Source organism: Puma concolor, chromosome B3 (genome assembly GCF_028749965.1).
Source record: "Puma concolor isolate L17-30 chromosome B3, mPumCon1.1.hap2, whole genome shotgun sequence".
Taxonomy (NCBI): Eukaryota; Metazoa; Chordata; class Mammalia; order Carnivora; family Felidae; genus Puma; species Puma concolor.
Genome location: NC_141672.1, coordinates 86,647,466 through 86,668,077, shown reverse-complemented (window position 1 = coordinate 86,668,077; position 20,612 = coordinate 86,647,466). Strand labels below are relative to the sequence as shown.

Sequence of the window (20,612 nt, the reverse complement as noted above, 5' to 3'; positions counted from 1 at the left end):
CTGAAGTTGGACTAAGCCACCCAAGCCCCTCTACTTATTTCTTTTCGGTTGAGGAAGATTTTATGATCTCCACTCTTTACAGAATCGAGTGTAAACTCCTTACATTATAGCGAAGACCTTCTAAAACGTGTTCTTGAGCTGTCCTTTTTTCTCTTAGAGATTTTATTTTTAAGTAATCTCCATACCTAACGTGGGGCTCAAACTCACAACCCCAAGATCAAGAGTCACATGCTGCACGAACTGAGCCAGCCAGGTGTACCTTGATGTGTCCTTTTAAGGTTTATCTCCTACGACTTTTCCAAGTAAGACCTCTGAGCTAGATAAACGGGTTTATTTATTGTCTTCTCCATATATCATGCCCCTGTGCTCCTGCACTTCTGCACATACCATTCCCTAGTTAAATGCTTTTTAATTTCTTTACCTACTCAAATTTAGCATTCTTCAGGAGTATGGTCCAATCCCTTACCTCTCTAAAGTGTTCCATGATTACTTTAGGGTGAAGTAATCCCTTCTTCTTAGGAATCCCTCTCTTCCTAAAAAAGTTATGCTACTTCCTCCATACAATTTCTGTTATAGTAAGTATGTGCTGGGGTGCCTGACTGGTTTGGTCAGTAAAGCAGATGACTCTTGATCTCAGGTTGTACGTTTGAGCCCCACGTTGGGTGTACAGATTTCTTAAAAAATAAAATCTTAAAACAAAGGAGTATGTCTTAGGACATCTATTGTCTCCATTGCTTCAAGTATTTACTGAGTGCAAAGCACTGACTAGGCATTAGCAATACAGCAGGAAACAAGGCAGGTACAGGTTTTACTCTTATAAAGGTTTTAAGAGCATGGGCTTGTCAAGTCGGGTTTGATTTTTGTATCTACCTTTTCAATACAATATGATCTCAGGCAATTAATCATCTCTATTTCCAAATCCTCCTATGAATGAGAGCATAAGTAGAAATGGAGAAGATACTTAGTACAAGGTAGAGCAGAAAACAGTAGGAGTTGGGGTGCCTGGGTGGCTCAGTTGGTTAAACGTCCGACTTGATCAGGTCATGATCTCACGGTTTGTGAGTTTGAGCCCCATGTTGGGCTCTGTGCTGATAGCTCAGAGCCTGAGGCCTGCTTTGGATTCTGTGATTCCCTCTCTCCTTTTGCCCCTCCCCTGCTTGTGTGCTTGCTCCCTTGCTCTCAAAAATAAATAAAACACTAAAAAAAAATGAATAAAATGCAGACAATCAGCTTTACGGTATGATTTTTCTCCAGTATGATTAGCTATTAGGGAACAAGCACTCAGAAGACAGCTCTCAGAGAAGACTGAGAAGAGTTCATCCAAAACTGGCATCTGTTCTGATGGGGAATGTAAATCTGAGGGTATTTGTAAAGGAATGACTTTAATGATCAATCATAAAATCTAGACTAGTGAAGAAGGCAGGTGAAGCCTGGGGAGGCCTAATGGATGGTAAGAAAGTATCTGAAATTAAAAATCTGAAAGTATTAGCACAATGAAGAATTCTGCAATAGGAAGTCTACCTTCTAATTAGTCTTAGGGATAGAGAAAGTGCCTTTTATTTCCATCCCAAAAGATGCTTGAAAATAACAAGAATCAACTTTTTTTTGCTGATTTGGTTAGAGCCCAAAAGCTTACCTGGCATGTTACAGCCAATGTATGACAGATCTGAGTCTTCCCAGTTCGGAATTCTCCAAACATCTCTGTAATTGATCCAGTCTCAATTCCTCCTAAAGTAAGAAATATCCTTTAGCAAAATACAAACATTCAGAAACAATAATCATAGAAATGCCCTTGGAGCTCATCAAAAAGATGTATACATAATTTGGAAATCCATTTTTCAACAATCAGTATTTTTAAAATATTTTTTATTTTGAAATATTTCTAGATCTATAGAAAATTGCCGGGGCGCCTGGGTGGCTCAGTCAGTTAAGCGTCCAACTTCAGCTCAGGTCATGATCGTGTGGTTTTGGGTTCGAGCCCTGCGTCAGGCTCTGTGCTGACAACTTGGAGCCTGGAACCTGCTTCAGATTCTGTGTCTCCCTCTCTCTCTGCCCCTACCCCCTCATGCCTCTGTCTCTTTCTCTCTCTCTCAAAAGTAAATAAACATTAACAAATTTTTTTTTTTAATTGCCAAGAAATGTACAGGAAGATCCCATGAATTCTCACCCAGCCTCCTCCAGTGTAACATTTTATATAATTACAGTACAGTATCAATATCAGAAAGCTGTCAGTGATACAGTCATATTTCTCCAACTGTAGGTATACTCATCTCATTTGTGTATCTGTGTACATCTCTATGTCACTGTATCATACATGTGGCTTTAACTAGAGATATAGAACTATACCATCACAAGTCAATAAGCAGTCACTTAAAAAATACAGATATAATATCACCTAGTACTTTCTAATTGTTAATTGTGTATCCAGCATTGTGCTACACATATATATGTACCATTTCACTTAATTCCAATAACCTATAAGGTAGGAAGTCTTTTTATCCTTATTATGAAGATAATAAAACTGAGGCATAGAGATATTAAGTAATTTGCACATGTAATACCTCCAGTAAATACTGGAAGGAGGTACAGATGGGAGGGCTAACACTCAAATTTGAGTGTGATTGCTGATTGCATACTATTTTGTCTCTCCCCAAAATGAAAACTTTAAATGTTGAAATATTTGGTGAAGCACTAAGAAACACATCTTTTAGGGCAGCAGTGTTTTCAAAAGTTCAAAAAAACTTTACAGCTTTCCATAAAGTCCTAAGTATTAGTGTGTACTACCATGGATTCACACTATAACCTAGTCTTCAAACATGGAGTGTTTTAGTTATCAGATTTTCAACCTTGTGTTAAAGTAGGTTATAATTAATTCTTTAGGCAGGGGGAGCTTACCCTCTGAATGTGGTATTAAATGGAAACTGAATTAATTAATTGGCAGACAATTTTGTGTAACTCAGGTCCCACCCTACAGCAGTCTTACTTCTTCAATGTGGATAGTTCTCTTATCTTTTAATCATATCTAACACACGAATTCTACCCAAATACTTTAGTTTTGTTCTGTGACCTGGATGCTTTGCTAACTGTAGTTTACAACAGAGGATAAGGGATTACCATACCTTGAAGTAGTTTGTCAAGTTCTTTGGAGCCGGTAGTAATCTGTATGATCTCTGATCGCCTTTGGTGGAACTCAGTTGCAGTAGTGAAACCCATTGGAACTAACTTGGCTGCCTCAGTCTGGGAAAATTAAGTAATGTCAAATCAACAAAATATGTTTATTATTAATAAAACAAGAACCAGACGTAGAGCGGGATGAAACAACATCTAATAACATTTCTAGAATGATTTCTCTTTATAAAGTTATCAAAATACTAATAGTTCTAGTTCTAGGATTATCTTTCTGGCAACTAAAGGGTAAACTAATTTAGGGACTCCAAGAAGATTAATTTTGAAATTACTAATTCAAATAATACATCCACATAAATAAAAAAAACAAAAAACTATTACAGACCAACATATATGTACTTCGCCTGACTTAATGACCAATGTGACAATATGGCACAAAGTCCAACAATATATTTAAGTCCTCGTTTCCTGTTCCATCAACCACAGACTTTCTCTCTTAACTTTCTACTTTGTTAAATGAGGACATTTGCCCTTCAGTCTCTTCTCCCTCCATATCTACTTTACCATCTCTGTCACCTGTACCTTTTCTCTTATACTGTAGAGGTTGAAAACATTTAAATCCTATTTTGCAGTCACTGGTAAGTCTTCAACCATCTATCAATTCCAAAATTTAAAAATAAATGCATTCACAAATAATGGAAATTAAATGATACACTCCTAAATAACCAATGAGTCAAAGAAGAAATGACAAGGGAAATCGGAAAATACTTTCAGGTGAATGAAAATGAAGACACAGCATACCACAACTTATGGAATGCAGTAAAAGCAGAGCTTAAAGGGAAGTTTATAGCTATCAATGCCAGTATTATAAGTAAGATCTTAAATCAATAACCTAACTTCCACTTAAAGATACCAGAAAAAGAGTACACTAAACAAAGCAAGCAGAAGAAAGGAAGATTAGAGTAGAAACTAATAAAAGAGAGAATAGAAATACAATAGAGAAAATCAATGAAACCAGGATTTGGTTCTTTGAGAAGATCAGCAAAACTGATAAACCTTTAGTTAGATCAAGAAAAAAATAAAAAGACTAGGGGTGGCTCGGTTGGTTGAGAATCTGACTTCAGCTCAGGTCATGATCTCACAGTTCATGGGTGCAAGCCCTGAGTCAGTCTCTGTGCTGGAGCCTGATTCAGACTGTGTGTGTGTGTCTGCCCCTTCCCTGCTTGTGCTCTTTCTCTCTCAAAAATAAACATTAAAAAAATAAATAAAAAAGAAATAAAAAGACTCATCACAAATCAGGAATGAAAGAGACAACGGTTCATGGATTTGAGCCCTGAGTCAGTCTCTGTGCTGGAGCCTGATTCAGAATGTGTGTGTGTGTGTGTGTGTGTGTGTGTGTGTCTCTCTGCCCCTTCCCTGCTTGTGCTCTTTCTCTCTCAAAAATAAACATTAAAAAAATAAATAAAAAGACTCATCACAAATCAGGAATGAAAGAGACAACATTACTATCAAGCTTACAAAATCATAACTCTATGCCAACAAATTACGTGACTAATGAAATAGGCTAATTCCTATTTAAAAAACTATTAAATATTAAAACTCACTCAACTAGAAAAATAATCCAAGCCAAGGTACAAGTGATTAGTTGAACTTGAATCTAAATTCAATAAAATAAACTGTGTGAGTCTAACTACAAAAAAAAGAAATATCTGAATACATTTATAGCAAGTACTGACATTAAACGTGTAATGTAAAAACTTTCCACAAAGAAAAAGTCTAATACTATTTCACTTGAAAACTCATTACAGGGGCGCCTGGGTGGCGCAGTCGGTTGAGCGTCCGACTTCAGCCAGGTCACGATCTCGCGGTCCGTGAGTTCGAGCCCCACGTCGGGCTCTGGGCTGATGGCTCAGAGCCTGGAGCCTGTTTCCGATTCTGTGTCTCCCTCTCTCTCTGCCCCTCCCCCGTTCATGCTCGGTCTCTCTCTGTCCCCAAAATAAATAAATGTTGAAAAAAAAAAATTAAAAAAAAAAAAAAAAAAAACTCATTACAATGTCTGTATTACAGCTTTGTGAATTTTATTCACTGCAGAATCAAACGGTGGACTAAAATACTAAAGTTCCAGTGTCAATAACTCAATGTCTCTCAAAGGCTTCTGCTGTCAAATTCAAATGAATTGTTTTATACGCCAGCAGTTTCAAAATCATGCTCCATTTACCTTGCTTTTATATCTGAATGTCTTTCTCTAGTATTTTCTGATTTTATCATTTCTCAAATTTTCTGACCTCTCAATCTTACCATGTGTTCTACTGAAACCCTTCTGCCTGAAGTTCCTTTTCTTTTCCAAACTGGGGTCTTTGCTCTCTAGACTACTGTCTAAAGACACTCCCTCACTGAGTTCTTAGGTTGGAGTCTAACCAAGATCTTTGGTTTTCCACCTTCATTTTGTTAAAAGAATATCATCAAGTACCTTCCTAAGAAAGTGGATATGAGAAAAATGTTCTGAATTCTTGTATTCCTGGGGTGCCTGGCTGGCTCAGTTGGTTAAGCATCTAACTCTTGATTTCGGCTCAGGTCATGATCTCACTCACGGTTGGTGGGTCCAAGCCCTATATCCCACTTTGCACTGACAGTGCAGAGCCTGCTTGGGATTCTCTCTTGCTCCCTCTCTCTCTCTGCCCCTCTCCTGTTTGCATGCATGCTCTCTCTCTCAAAATAGATAAACTTAAAAAAAAAGTGAATTCTTGTATTGCTGAAAATGTTTTATTCTGCCTGATTAATAAAACTGCTACAAACAGAATTCTAGGTTAAAATTATGTGCCCTTAGAATTTTGAAGACACTGCTCTACTAGCTTCTACCTGCTAGATTTCTGAAAAGAAATGTGGTCTTTCTGATTTTCTGTTCCTTTAGTGTTGCTTTTTTTCCCCTCTGAAATCTTTCAGAATCTTCTCTTCATGATTGGTATACTGAAATTTCACACTCACATGTCTAGGTGTGGGTCCTTGACACTCCATGAGGTCATACTATATAAGACTTCTGCTTCCCTTTAGCTCTGGAAATTTTTTTAATGTTTGTTTATTTTTGAGAGAGACAGAGTATGAGCAGGGGAAGGGGAGGGGTAGAAAGAGAGGGAGACACAGAATTTGAAGCAGGCTCCAGGCTCTGAGCTGTCAGCACAGAGCCCGACACGGGGCTTGAACTTGCGAGCCATGAAATCATGACCTGAGCTAAAGTTGGGCAATTAACCAACTGAGCCACCCAGGTGCCCCGGAAATTTTCTTAAATTATGTCTGTGATAACTTCTTTCCTTTTTTCTATGATCTTTCTGTAACTTCTATTAAATGGACAGACTGCTGGATAGATCAATGAACAGACAGGTGATAAGTCAAAAATATTAAAATGTTAATGGTAGAGTCTAGGTGGTGGGTATATGAGTTTTCATTATAAATTATTTCAGCATTACAGTAAGCTTAAAAATTTTAAGAACAAAATACTAAGGAAAAAACACAGGAGATGCTTTCCCTGTTTGTCATTTTAACTCCACATTTTCTAGTCACTGAGCTCCTACAGGAACGGAATGGTAAACAGTGAAATGTTAAGTAAAAACCATGCAAATGCCTAATCTGGAGAACTTTACTTTTACTCTCACACTTGCATAATGTTTACTTTCGTACGTGCTAGGTGAAATCTTAAATCTATAGGCTTTTTTTTTTTTTTGCAATGTTTCAGCAGCTTATTTATTTTGAGAGAGTGCGAGAGCGCAAGAGCACACATGCACGAACAGGGGAGAGGCAGACAGAGAACCCCAAGCAGGTTCCACGCTGTCAGCTCACAGTCTGACTTGAGGCTTGATCCCAAGAACCATGAGATCATGACCTGAACTGATAGCAAGAGTTGGACACTTAACCAACTGAGCCACCCAGGTACCCCCTTAAATCTACAGCCAAGAATGGGGCGCCTGGGTGGCGCAGTCGGTTAAGCGTCCGACTTCATCCAGGTCACGATCTCGCGGTCAGTGAGTTCGAGCCCCGCGTCGGGCTCTGGGCTGATGGCTCAGAGCCTGGAGCCTGTTTCCGATTCTGTGTCTCCCTCTCTCTCTGCCCCTCCCCCATTCATGCTCTGTCTCTCTCTGTCCCAAAAATGAATAAATGTTGGAAAAAAAAAAATTTTTTTTAAAATAAAAAAAAAAAATCTACAGCCAAGAACTACCAAACTCTTGAACACGAGACACAGAATAGCAAATAAAAATATATAGGAGCGACTGGGTGGCTCAGTCAGTTGAGCATCCGACTTCAGCTCAGGTCATGATATTGTGGTTCACGAGTTTGAGCCCCACATCAGGCTCTGTGCTAAAAGCTCAGAGCCTGTAGCCTGCTAAGGATTCTGTGCCTCCCATTCTCTCTCTGCCCCCTCCCCCGCTCACACTCTCTCAAAAATAAACATTAAAAAATTTTTTAAAACATGTAACAAAAAATATCTGTGCTGAATCTGTCACTGTTCATAGTACACCAAGAGAACATAGTTCAACAAAAGCCAATTACAAATAAACTTTGAAATGTGGAAAAGACCACCGAAGAATTTTGCACCTTCTGAATCAATTATTTCACTCACAAAATCTTTCTCTCTCAACCATTTCGACAGATATACTGAAAATGGATTTTATTTTCCTTTCTCCACTATGATAGTAGGTATTCTTGGTGAAAATCTGAATTTCAAAGACTTTGGGGGAATAGAAATGGGAGGGAAGAGTTACAGTAACTGAAGAAATCTTCTTTAACCTTTAAATTTTTTTTTTTTTTAACGTTTATTTATTTTTGAGACAGAGAGAGAGCATGAACGGGTGAGGGTCAGAGAGAGGGAGACACAGAATCCAAAACAGGCTCCAGGTTCTGAGCGGTCAGCACAGAGCCCGACGCAGGGCTCGAACTCATGGACTGCGAGATCATGACCTGAGCCGAAGTCGGCCGCTTAACCGACTAAGCCACCCAGGCGCCCCTTCTTTAACCTTTAAAAGCAAATAACACAACTAATCTTTACCCACTAGAAGCTCACAATATAAAATGTCTGAAATCAGAGAGGATGGAAAAATAGACTCATCTCTATATCATTCTGCATATCTTATTTCACTTTATTACAGGTCTATATTTGTGTTTTCACAAAAGCAAAACATTAATTTGATTTCTAAAACTAAGGTCAGACAGGCATAATCAAAGATTCTGTCAGGATTTTTTCTGTCACAAATAATAATGCCCAGAAAAAAAACAACAAATAGACTTTAGAGACACTTACTGGCTTAGTATGATAAACACTCTTTAAGGTATTAGGGGCTCAGAACTATTATTTCCAATTAAGTTACCAATTCAACAAACATATTTAAGTAATACAATAAATGACAACTTTATACTTCGATAGATAGCAATATCATTCCTCTAAAGATTTAAATTAAGAATTACAAATTTTTTTAACGTTTACTTTGAAAAACTACACGTGCACACAGGAGCAGGGGAGAGGGAGAGGGGGGGAGAGAGAGAGAGAGAGAGGATGGATGGATGAATGAATGAATGAATGAATGAATGAATCCCAAGCAGGCTCTGATATATCGGCGCAGAGCCGAATGCGGGGGCTTGATCCTAGGAACCATGACATTGTGACCTAAACTGAAAATAAGAGTCGGAAACGCAAATGACTGAGCCACCCAGACACCCCAAGGATTATAATTTTTGAGCCCAGACTGAATTACTATTACAGAATGGTCTAAAGAAATGAAGTTAACACTTCTCCCAGTGCTTAAAAATTCAAAGCTCGGGGCACCTGGGTGGCTCAATCGGTTAAGCGTCCGACTTCGGCTCAGGTCATGATCTCACGGTCTGTGAGTTCGAGCCCCGCGTCAGGCTCTGTGCTGACCACTCAGAGCCTGGAGCCTGTTTCAAATTCTGTGTCTCCTTCTCTCTCTGACCCTCCCCCGTTCATGCTCTCTCTCTGTCTCAAAAATAAATAAACGTTAAAAAAAAAAATTCAAAGCTCTTAGTAGAATACCCAGTAAAACAGAATTCATCAGATTGTGTACATATTAATGTAGGAGATAAGTACTCACAAATCTCAGATATTGTCCATTTGACTAAGTTACATAGCAGTACATACACTGAAGCTACCCCATAACAAAAGATGCAGTTTTTCTTGAAGATTCTTTAGCCTTTGAAGATCTTTTCAGTGAAAAATTTCTGTGAAACTATAATAGTAATCAAAGTAAATATGAAAATACAATTTTATAGATATTTACTTTATGCTATAAAAACTTCAAGGGTAGGGGGTGCCTGGGTGGCTCAATCAGTTAAGTGTCTGACTTCAGCTCAGGTCATGATCTAAGAGTTCATGAGTTTGAGCCCCACATCCAGCTCTGTGCTATCAATGCAGAACCTGCTTTGAATCTTCTGTCCTTGTTTCACTCTGCCCCTCATCTGCTCATGTTCTGTCTGTCTCTCTCTCTCAAAAATGAATAAACATTAAAAAACAAAACAAGGGGCGCCTGGGTGGCGCAGTCGGTTAAGCGTCCGACTTCAGCCAGGTCACGATCTTGCGGTCCGTGAGTTCGAGCCCCGCGTCAGGCTCTGGGCTGATGGCTCAGAGCCTGGAGCCTGTTTCCGATTCTCTGTCTCCCTCTCTCTCTGACCCTCCCCCGTTCATGCTCTGTCTCTCCCTGTCCCAAAAATAAATAAACGTTGAAAAAAAAAAATTAAAAAAAAAAAAAACAACAACAAAAAAAACAAAACAAAACAAAAAATTCAACGGTAAAGCTAATCAAACTATGTATATAAATACCAAAGGATAGGGGCGCCTGGGTGGCGCAGTCGGTTGAGCGTCCGACTTCAACCAGGTCACGATCTCGCGGTCCGGGAGTTCGAGCCCCGCGTCGGGCTCTGGGCTGATGGCTCAGAGCCTGGAGCCTGTTTCCGATTCTGTGTCTCCCTCTCTCTCTGCCCCTCCCCCGTTCATGCTCTGTCTCTCTCTGTCCCAAAAATAAATAAAAACGTTGAAAAAAAAAATTAAAAAAAAAAAAAATAAATACCAAAGGATAAATGCATAAAATAAAATGTAATCATGGAGAATTATGAAGAAAAATTAATAGGAGCTATAAGACACTGAACAGAGATGAGAAAAGATCAGAATAGGATAGGATGAAAATAACTGGATTCCAGTCTTAGTTCTGCTATTGCCTGCATGACCTTGGGTAAATAATTGAACCACTGTGCCTAAGTTTCCTCATCTGTAAAACAGAGATAATACTTGCCCTATCTTTTTCAGTGTTGTTATGAAGGCCAGATGAGAATATATATGAAAGGGATGGGATTTCAAAGTTAAAGTGCTATATAAGGGATTATTACGTTACTACCTCATTTCTGTTAAGCCAGTAAAATCACCTTTATGTCATTAAGGCTAAAAAACAAAACAAAACTAAAAGCATGATTTGAAATCACACTCTCTTGTCATTATAGAAGAATCTTGTCTGTGTTCTGTGCTGGCAGCCCAGAGCCTGCTTGGGATTCTCGATCTCCCTCTCTTGATGCCCCTCCCCCATTCATGCGGTCTCTGTCTCTCTGAAAACAAACTTAAAAAAAAAAAAAAAAAAAAAAAAGAATCTTGCCTGTGATTAGTCAACTAACAGATTATACACGCTTAGAGCCTAATTAACATGGCTTTAATATTTGAGAAATAAAGTTTTTTATCTGAAAGTAAAACAAGCATATTATGGAAAATGCAGAAACTTCAGAAAATTGAGGCAAAAATAAAAATTGCTCACATTCTTACCATCCAGAAATAACATATTTTAGTGTAGTTATTCTGTGCATGTGTTCTACATAAATACACACATTTCTAAAAACACAAATCAACTATGTATATATACACTTAGACATTTTATCAGCCTGCTTTCTTATATCATGAACATGTCAATGAATATTTTTTGAAACTCTTTTTGTGGTTACAAACTAATGAATATATTTCTAAGGCATGAGATCATAATTTCTAGAAAGATAAGGTACATACCACTGACTGCTGGTGGGAACGCAAACTTATTAATTTGGCAGTACTTATACCATGAAATTGCGATTTCCTTGACAGAAAATCCCAATTTATGCAAGGAGGCATATATATAGTTAACTAATGCAGTCACCTCTGGAAAGGGGGCCAGGATGACACAATGAGGGATGAAAGGAGGAACACTGCCACCTTTCACTGTATATCCTTTTGTACTATTCCCACTAATGCCTCACATAAGCAGTACTCACCAGAATTTTATCAGCTTTGGCTTCACTAATCCCCTTAATATTTATTAGTTCCTTTTTTGGTGCATAAGCAACAGCCTCCACAGTATGGAATCCAGCTTCTTCCAATTTCTTCACATCATTGGCATTTATGCCACACTGCTGCAAGTGAAAACCATGGATAAATTTAAGCTTCAGTTCTCTCATCTGTCTAATATGGATATTGGCCCTACCCATTTCAGAGCTATTTTGAAGAACTGTGATATTATATGCAAAAGCTGTGAAAAGTATGCTCTACATATCAGGTATTTAATAACAAATTATCAACCTTTTCATTCTGAAAAGAAATTTTTAAACTAGCACTATCCTATGTATCCATCATGAAACGGGACCAAACCAGTAACTCCCAGGCACTGGGAATAAGCCCGCAACTCTCAAATTTTTATGACTGGGACTCTAAATGAACCCTCAGACCCTGGGTCCTAAAAGGCCACCTTAAAATCAGTGTTTCCCAATGTTTTCTACATCAAGCACACATAAAAAATGATTGACAGGAAAGCTCTGATCTAACAACTGACCTTAAAAATGGGAAAAACAGGGGCGCCTGGGTGGCGCAGTCGGTTAAGCGTCCGACTTCAGCCAGGTCACGATCTCACGGTCTGTGAGTTCGAGCCCCGCATCAGGCTCTGGGCTGATGGCTCAGAGCCTGGAGCCTGTTTCCGATTCTGTGTCTCCCTCTCTCTCTGCCCCTCCCCCGTTCATGCTCTGTCTCTCTCTGTCCCAAAAATAAATAAAAACGTTGAAAAATGGGAAAAACAGTATGTAAGCCAATTTGACAATAAATTCTATTCATTAAAAAGGGGGGGGGGATTACTTTTGGTTGGGGACTCCTATACCACTTCTCAAAACAAACCACCCAAAGACACCTCTTCCTCCCTATATTACTAGGTTAGCTTTGGTTTTATTAGTCACCAAAACCATGACTTCTGAGACAGTATCGGTTAATGGCAGAATATGCATGTATTTGCAGGTCAGGGTAGGTTTGAGAGAGGGGAGAGAATATTATCTGTCCATAGAAACAAGCTCTACTAATATTTAAGCAATAAGCAAAACCCATGTGTGGGTATAAGGATGCTCATGGTAACAAAAGTTGACTCTGAACCCTGTAATGTTTAACACAAACCTATTTAAATTAACTTCTGGAGTCTTGAAGCTTAGCTGGGGATGACAGGAATATGTGTAAAGAGAAGAATGAAGGCTTTCTCTGCTTTCCCTCCTACTTCTTTCAGCCTATGTCAGCTGCACTCACACCGGGGCCTCTGCACAACGGGAAGAAATACTACAAGGCCGCAGCTCTGGTACTTGATGCTCTTGTGCAGTCCTGAATTGGAGCTTGGATCTTATACCTTAATAACCACAAGTGCTTCTCTCTGATCATGACAGCTGTCTTGCTAGTAACTTCAGCAGATACGGGTCAATGGAGAGACAATGGTCCTCTCTTTTCCCTGCAGAGCTGGCCCAGGCCACTGTAATTCCCTGGATAGCAATTTCATATGTAGTATAAACATCACAGAGACTCCATCATGGGACCCATAGACTCCTTAGGTTTTGACAACCCAACTCTGAGAAAGAAAAATGATAAAGTAGAAGAATTCTTAACAAAAAAGATCTGGCCAGACATGCTTAGCAACCATGTTAAGCTTTCCACAGGATCCCTGACAGTATTTCTAAAAACTCCAATTTAGGTCTTAGCCTTAGGCAATAAACCAATGGTTTATGTAAAACCTGTGATTTCTCCCAACAGGTAGAAGACACTAATCCTGCATTATAATCTCAAAATTAGGAACAAAGCACATACCTCTAATCGAGATATAGGTTGTGGGCCAAAGCTCTCTTCTTCCACTGAAGTATCTGCATTTGCTTCAAGCTGCATTTGCATAGCCATTACTCAGCATTCAATACTGAAAAATACAGACGGCCAGAGAGTACAGAACTGTAAACTTAGTTTTGCAATAAATCTCTGAAGAATTATTTGTTAGGCTTTTGGTCTAATCACTGACCTACCCACGGCAGGAAGACGAACATATATTTCATCACCCTTTCCCTTCCACCTAGCTAGTTGTATCAAAAAGAGTTTAGGAGGAGCCAGAACTAGTCTGCTTCATAATGATGCACAGCTTAACTAGACCAACTATATCCCCAGCTCCCCTGCTTCATAGGTAGGAAGGTAGGGGCCGAATCTTATTCCATTGTTCCCTTCCAGCAAGTAGGGATTGGGGGTGGTGGGACAGGAGTGAAACGAGGGTACAGAATGACTATCCATAAGCCAGTGATAAGACAGTGGGCTGAAATGAGAGACATACTTCCCATCTTAGCCAAGGATAACTTGTAGTCACATATTCTGCTTCTAATAGGAATGTAAGAAATTTGAAATTTAAATATCACCATTTTAATCATTCCAGACTTCAGTGAATGCCTAAGTGAATAAATAACATTCAAGTACCCTGCTCAGTCTGAAATCTTCCATATGAGCAATAGGCCTATACCTAGTCAGGTTATTATGATAAAAGAGTTAAGATTGCTCAGGTTGAAAAGAACTGAGAACAAAAATTTTTCGTGATCTTCAGAGGTGTTACTAAGAGTGAAAAGTCTTAATGTTCACAAGAATAAATGAACTTAAATCACACCAAAACAATCTGGACAATTTAAATCAGGATAAATTTAACTCAAAGGATAACACATATGAAATCTCCATTCTTCAAGAATGGACAAAAGAAGACCATTTGTTCTTTTTCCTTTATTTATTTATGTATTTATTTATTTACTTATTGTTTTTATTTACTTTTGAGACAGAGAGAGACAGAGCATGAACAGGGGAGGGGCAGAAAGAGAGGGAGACACAGAATCCAAAGCAGGCTCCAGGCTCTGAGCTGCCAGCAGAGCCCGACGTGGGGCCCAAACTCACGGAGTGGGAGATCATGACCTGAGCTGAAGTTGGACGCTTAACCGACTGAGCCACCCGGGTGCCCCTCTTTTTCCTTTTTTTAAAATTGAAATATAGGGGCGCCTGGGTGGCTCAGTCGGTTAAGCGGCCGACTTCGGCTCAGGTCATGATCTCGCAGTCAGTGAGTTCAAGCCCCGCGTCGGGCTCTGTGCTGACAGCTCAGAGCCTGGAGCCTGTTTCAGATTCTGTGTCTCCCTCTCTCTGACTCTCCCCCTTTCATGCTCTGTCTCTATCTCAAAAATAAACGTTAAAAAAAAAAATTAAAAAAAATAAATAAAATAAAATAAAACTGAAATATAGTTAACATACAGTGTCACATTAGTTTCAAGTATACAACGTAGTGATCTGACAACTCTATACTATGCTAAGCTCACCACAGGTATAGCTACCATCTGACACCATACAACACTATTATAATACCACTGACTATATTCCCTACGCTGTACCTTTTATTCCTGTGATTTATTCCATAACTGGAAGCCTGCACCTCCCATTCACCTTCATCCATTTTGCCTATCCCTACTCCTCCCTTCTGGGAGCCATCAATTTGTTCTCTGTATTTATGGGTCTGTTTCTGCTTTTTGTTTATTTTTGTTTTTTAGATCCCACATATAAATGAAATCATAGCATACTTGTCTTTCTCTGTAGGACTTATTTCATTCAGCATAGTACCCTTTAGGTCCCACCATATTGCTGCAAACGGGAAGATCTTAAAGTCTGAGTAATATTCCACTGTGTGTGTGTGTGTGTATACATATACACACACACACGCACACACACATATACATACTACATCCACTTTTTCCATTCATGTATGGATGGACACCTGGGTTGCTTCCATATCTTGGCTATTGCAAATAATGCTGCAATAAACATTGGGGTGCATATATTTTTTCAAGTTAGTAGGGTTTTTTTGTTTTGTTTTCTTTGGGTAAATACCCAGTAGTGGAATTACTGAATCATATGGCATTTCTATTTTCAATTTTTGATGAACCTCTATACTGTTTTCCACAGCATCTGCACTAATTTATATTCCTACCAACAGGGCAGGAGGGTTCCTTTTTCTCCACATCCTCACCAACACTTGTTACTATTATTTTTTAAGATTTTATTTTTAAGCAATCTCTACACCTAACGTGGGGCTCGAATTAACAACTGTGAGAACAAAAGTTACATGCTCCCCTGACTGAGCCTGCCAGGCTCCCCTATTTCTTTTCTTCCTTTTTAAGTTTATTTTGAGAGGGAGAGACAGAGCAAGTGCAAGCAGAGGGGGGCAGAGAAAGAGAGAATACTAAGCAGCCTCTGCACTGTCAGTGCAGAGCTAGAAGTGGGGCTCAATCCCACCAACAGTGAGATCATACCTTAAGCCAAAATCAAGAGTCAGATGAGTCCCTCTTATGTTTTTAATTTTAGCCATTCTGACAAGTGGGAGATGCTGTATCATTGTGGTTTTGATTTGCATTTCCCTGATTAGTCATTTGAGCACATTTTCATGTATGTTTGCCATATGTATGTCTTCTTTTGAGATGACCATTTATTCTTTTTGATGTTTATTTTTGAGAGGGAGAGACAGAGAGAGAGAGAGAGAGAGAGAGAGAGAGAGAGAGAGTGCAAGCAGGGGAGGGGCAGAGAGAGGAGACACAGAACCTGAAGCAGGCTCCTGGCTCTGTGCTGATAGCACACAAACCATGAGATCATGACCTGGGCTAAAGTCAGAAGCTTAACCCACTGAGTTACCTAGGTGCCCCAGCGGAGATGACCATTTGTTCTGGATTATTTCAGGTGCAGATCTCTTAGATGGCAGGTTCAGCATAATGCGTGTCTATGATAATGCTAAATATCAGAATGACCTGAATGCAAACATTCATAATTTATGAAAAAGATGAAACTGCAGAGTAATAAAGGATGGTCTTTTCCTTTCCTTTTTTTAGGTTTATTCATTTATTTTGAAAGAGAGCTCACAAGTAGGGGAGGGGAAGAGAGGGAGGGACAGAGAGAAACCCAAGCAGGCCTATGCCCAACATGGAGCTCAAAGTGGGACTTACAACTGTGAGATCAGGACCTGAGCTGAAATCAAGAGTGGGATGCTTATGGGGCACTTGGGTGGCTCAGTTGGTTAAGCATCCGACTTCAGCTCAGGTCATGATCTCATGGTTCGTGGGTTCAAACCCCACGTCAGGCTCTGTGCTGACAGCTCAGATTCTTTGTCTCCCTCCCTCTCTGCACCTCCCCTGTTTGCACTCTCTCTCGCTCTCAAAAATAAACAAACATTAAAAAAAATTAAAAACCAACCAACAAAAAAAGAGTGGGATGCTTAACTGACTGAGCCACCCAGGTGCTACAAGAGTCCAATGCTTAACTGACTGAGCCACACAAGTGCCCCAGGATGGACTTTTCTTTTTTTTTTTTAATTTTTTTTTTTTAACGTTTATTTATTTTTGAGACAGAGAGAGACAGAGCATGAATGGGGGAGGGGCAGAGAGAGAGGGAGACACAGAATCAGAAGCAGGCTCCAGGCTCTGAAGCATCAGCCCAGAGCCCCACGCGGGGCTCGAACTCACGGATCGCGAGATCGTGACCTGAGCTGAAGTCGGACGCTGAACCGACTGCACCACCCAAGGGCCCCAGGATGGACTTTTCAATAAACAGTGCTGGGTTAATGGGAGAGCCTTACAGAATAAGAAAAACACATACTCAATTTCCAATTTGATTATAGATCTTCATGTAAGAGGTAAAACAAAGCTTTTGGAATACAGGCAGATATCTTCATGACTTTGGGATAAGGATTTCTTAAAATTTATTTTTATTTTTGAAAGAGCAAAAGTGAGGGAGGGGCAAAGGGAGGGGGACAGAGGATCTGAAGTGGGCTTTGTGCTGACAGCAGCGAGCCGGATGTGGGGCTTGAACTCACAAACTGTGAGATCATGACCTGATCCTAAGTCTGTTGCTCAACTGATTGAGCCACCCAGGTGCCCCAGGATAAAGATTTCTTAAACCGGATATATAAAGCAATAACCAAAAAAGTAAAGGCTGAAAAACTGGACATTTAATCTTAAGACTCTATCAAAAGATACTATTTAAAAAATGAAAAGTCAAAAGAAAGAAAGAAAGAAAGAAAGAAAGAAAGAAAGAAAGAAAGAAAGAAAGAAAGAAAAAAAAAATGAAAAGTCGTGGGCCCCTGGTGGCTGAGTCAGTTAAGTTTCAGACTCTTGATTTCAGCTCAGGTCACAATCTCACAGTTTGGGAGATCAAGCCCGCGTCGGGATTCTCTTGGAATCCTCTCTTTGCCCCATTCCTACTCTCTCTGTCTCAATATAAATAAACGTCTAAAAAAAAAAAAAAAAAAAAAGTCAGGGGTGCCTGTGTGGTTCAGTCAGTTAAGCTTTGGACTCTTGATCTCAGCTCAGGTCATGATCTCATGCTTCCATGAGATCAAGCACGGAACCTGTTTAGGATTCTCTCTCTTTCTCTCTCCCCCTCCCTCATTCACATGCATATATGCATGTGCTCTCTCTCAAATAAAATAAACTAAAAAAGAAAAGAAAAAGAAAATGTAAAGTCAAACTATAGTTAGGGGACAAAATATTTACCACCTATACAATCAAGAACTGATCGTTAGAATACATAAAGAACTTCAAATCAGCAAGACAGACAACCCAATAGAAAAAGACAAGATATCTGAACAAGCACTTCACGAAAGAAGATATCCAAATAGCCAATAAACATAGGAACTAACGCTTAATCTTATTAATAATCAGGAAAATTAAAATCCAAACCATGAGATATTAGTATATAGCACCAGAATAGGTAAGATTAAATAGACTGAAAATATCAAGAGTTGGCAAGCACGTGAAACAACTAAACACTCCTACACTACTGGTTTGAATGTAAATTGGTACAACTTTAGAAAACTAACATTAAATGTGAAAGCTGAATATAGAAAATGCTATGAACCAGGAATTTCAATACTCTGTACTAATCAACTGAAAAGCATACATGCGTGCACCAAAATGTACACAGGAAATGTTCTCAGCAGCCTTTCTCATTAAAACAGCCCAAAACTGGGGCACCTGGGTGGCTCAGTCGGTTAGGCATCCGACTCCGGCTCAGGTCATGATCTCTCAAAGCTCCTGAGTTGGAGCCCCTACTACGGCTCTCTGTTGTCAGCAGGAGCCTGGAGCCTGCTTCAGGGTGGGTGGGTGGGTGGGTGTGGGGGTGTGTGTGTGTGGGTGGGGGTGTGTGTGTGTGGGTGTGGGTGTGTGGGTGTGGGTGTGTGTGTGTGTGTGTGTGTCTGTCTGTCTAAAATAAATATTAATTTTTTTAATTATAAAAGACAAAGAAAAGAAAAATAAGGAGCCTGGAGCCTGCTTCAGGTTGTGTGTGTGTGTGTGTGTGTGTGTGTGTGTCTCTGTCTAAAATAAATATTAATATTTTTAATTATAAAAAGACAAAGAAAAGAAAAATAAAAAGCCAAAAACTGGAAACAACCCAAATGTACACCATGGGCAGAATGAATAAGGAATTCAATATAGCAACAGGAAAGAACTATTGCCTTATGCAAACATATATATAAACCTATAGAATGTTGAGGAAAACCAGACACACGAAAATATAAACAGCATTACTCATAAAAAATTCAAACAGGCAAATTTAGTTAATGGTATTAAAAGTCAATATAGTGGTTACCTTTGAAGAGAAAAGGAGACATACTAGAGGGGTAACAGGAAAAGCTTTGGGGTGCTGACAACATTCTAGTTATTGACCTGAGTGGGGACTACACACGTATATTCTTTTTGAAATAATTCACAGAGCTGTGTACACTTTGGATTTGTGCATTCTTCGATAAGCATGTTACACTTCACTTTACAAGGTAAAAAACCTCACTACAGACCATTCCCTAGGCATCGCGTGAACGCCCTTCCATTAGGTAATGAAAACACCTTTTTGGAAACTGGAGGCTGGTACTTTGTAAGTAAAATACAGTATCATGGAAAGAGGACTGACCAGAGATCCGGAACCGCTGGCCCGGACAGAAACAGCTGTGACATTTAATCATTACACCTCTCTGGATCTCGGCTTTCTTGCCCCCACCCCCCCCCCCCCCAATAAAATGGGTGTTAGAAACGAAGGCCTCTAAAAGGTCCCCCGCTCCCAGCTCTGGAGCCTGGGGTCCGCCACCATTTTCGCCACAACAAGCTCTGACGGTGGGTTGGGCCCGGGCATGCCCCTGCTCCACCCCGCCAACTCCGCTTTCTCACTTGGCCCCACGAGCCCGCCAGGCCCGGGGCCGGCTACGGTCGGGACTTACCCTGAGGCAAAAAGGAACCGAGTCCGCGCCTAACACCCTCACCCTGGTACGCAGCGCTCCTCGCTCCCACTGGCTGCGCGCCCCGACTTCTGTCCGCTGGCTCGGTCCGCGCCCGGCCGGGACGGACTCCACACCCCTTTGCTTCCTGCCCACTTCTCTACTCCCTTGCTCCGGCCTTCTGCACACAACCCAGGCGAAACTCAGCTCCCAACTACGTCCCTCCGGGTGCGTCTCCGCTCTCCTCAGACCTCGGTTTCAGGCCACTGCGCGCGCGGAGCACTGCAACTTTCGTAGATCCCGCCAAATTCTCGGGCTGGGTCACGCCAGCGTCAACGTAACGTCTCCCCGCCCTCCTCGGCTCTGCCTTCCAGCCCCTTCGGACTCTGCTCCCGATCCTAGAGATGAGCCTAGAGAACTTAACCTTGCATGATGTTATGAACTTCCCTCTTCCATTTACCTCTGAAAACTAACTCAAAGTTTGGGAGTCGCCCCCTTCTTTTCTTTTACCAGACCGAGGACTACAACTCCCAGGAGGTAGTGGGGCTGTCCGGAGACTCCATCTCCCAGTATGCACCGCCGGCGCACGCCTGTTTTAGTGCCTCAGCCCCTCTAGGGAGAAGCCTGGCCACAGAGAGCTATTCTTGATTTGCTTGTGAAGTATCTAAACCTGAGCGTCAGGCACTTGAGATTGCTCTGAACTTCTGACTCAAATTCCCGGAGCCTGGCGTTTTCCAGGCCCGTGGAGGTGGTGCGGCTGAGGATGCTCGAGTGGACAGGTGGAAGTAGAAAACTAAGCTAGCGAAGGGAAGAAAAATGGCTGAAATATTAGTCAAGCCTTGGTATTTTACTGGAGATTTGCAAGACTCCAGAGGAAGGAGGCATTGATTTTGAGAAGATAAACTTTATCATGGT

The 20,612-nt window shown here is 40.5% G+C and overlaps 1 protein-coding gene across 3 annotated transcripts in view; it reads right to left on the bottom strand.

Annotated features, from left to right (window-relative positions):
* RAD51 (RAD51 recombinase) overlaps positions 1–20,228 on the bottom strand; it is a 35,717-nt gene extending 15,489 nt beyond the window's left edge. The window contains exons 1-5 of one of the 3 annotated variants that reach the window (XM_086710395.1): positions 20,158–20,228; positions 13,247–13,349; positions 11,413–11,550; positions 3,120–3,237; positions 1,637–1,728 (exon numbers count right to left, since the gene is read on the bottom strand). In XM_086710395.1, coding sequence (XP_086566521.1) covers positions 1,637–1,728; positions 3,120–3,237; positions 11,413–11,550; positions 13,247–13,333 — 435 coding nt within the window. In that variant the 5' untranslated portion in view covers positions 13,334–13,349; positions 20,158–20,228. Of the gene's footprint in view, positions 1–1,636; positions 1,729–3,119; positions 3,238–11,412; positions 11,551–13,246; positions 13,350–19,700; positions 20,110–20,157 lie in introns of those variants that run through there. The other 2 variants (XM_086710394.1, XM_025919041.2) reach the window with 2 other exon arrangements.
* Positions 20,229–20,612: the final 384 nt, after the last annotated feature.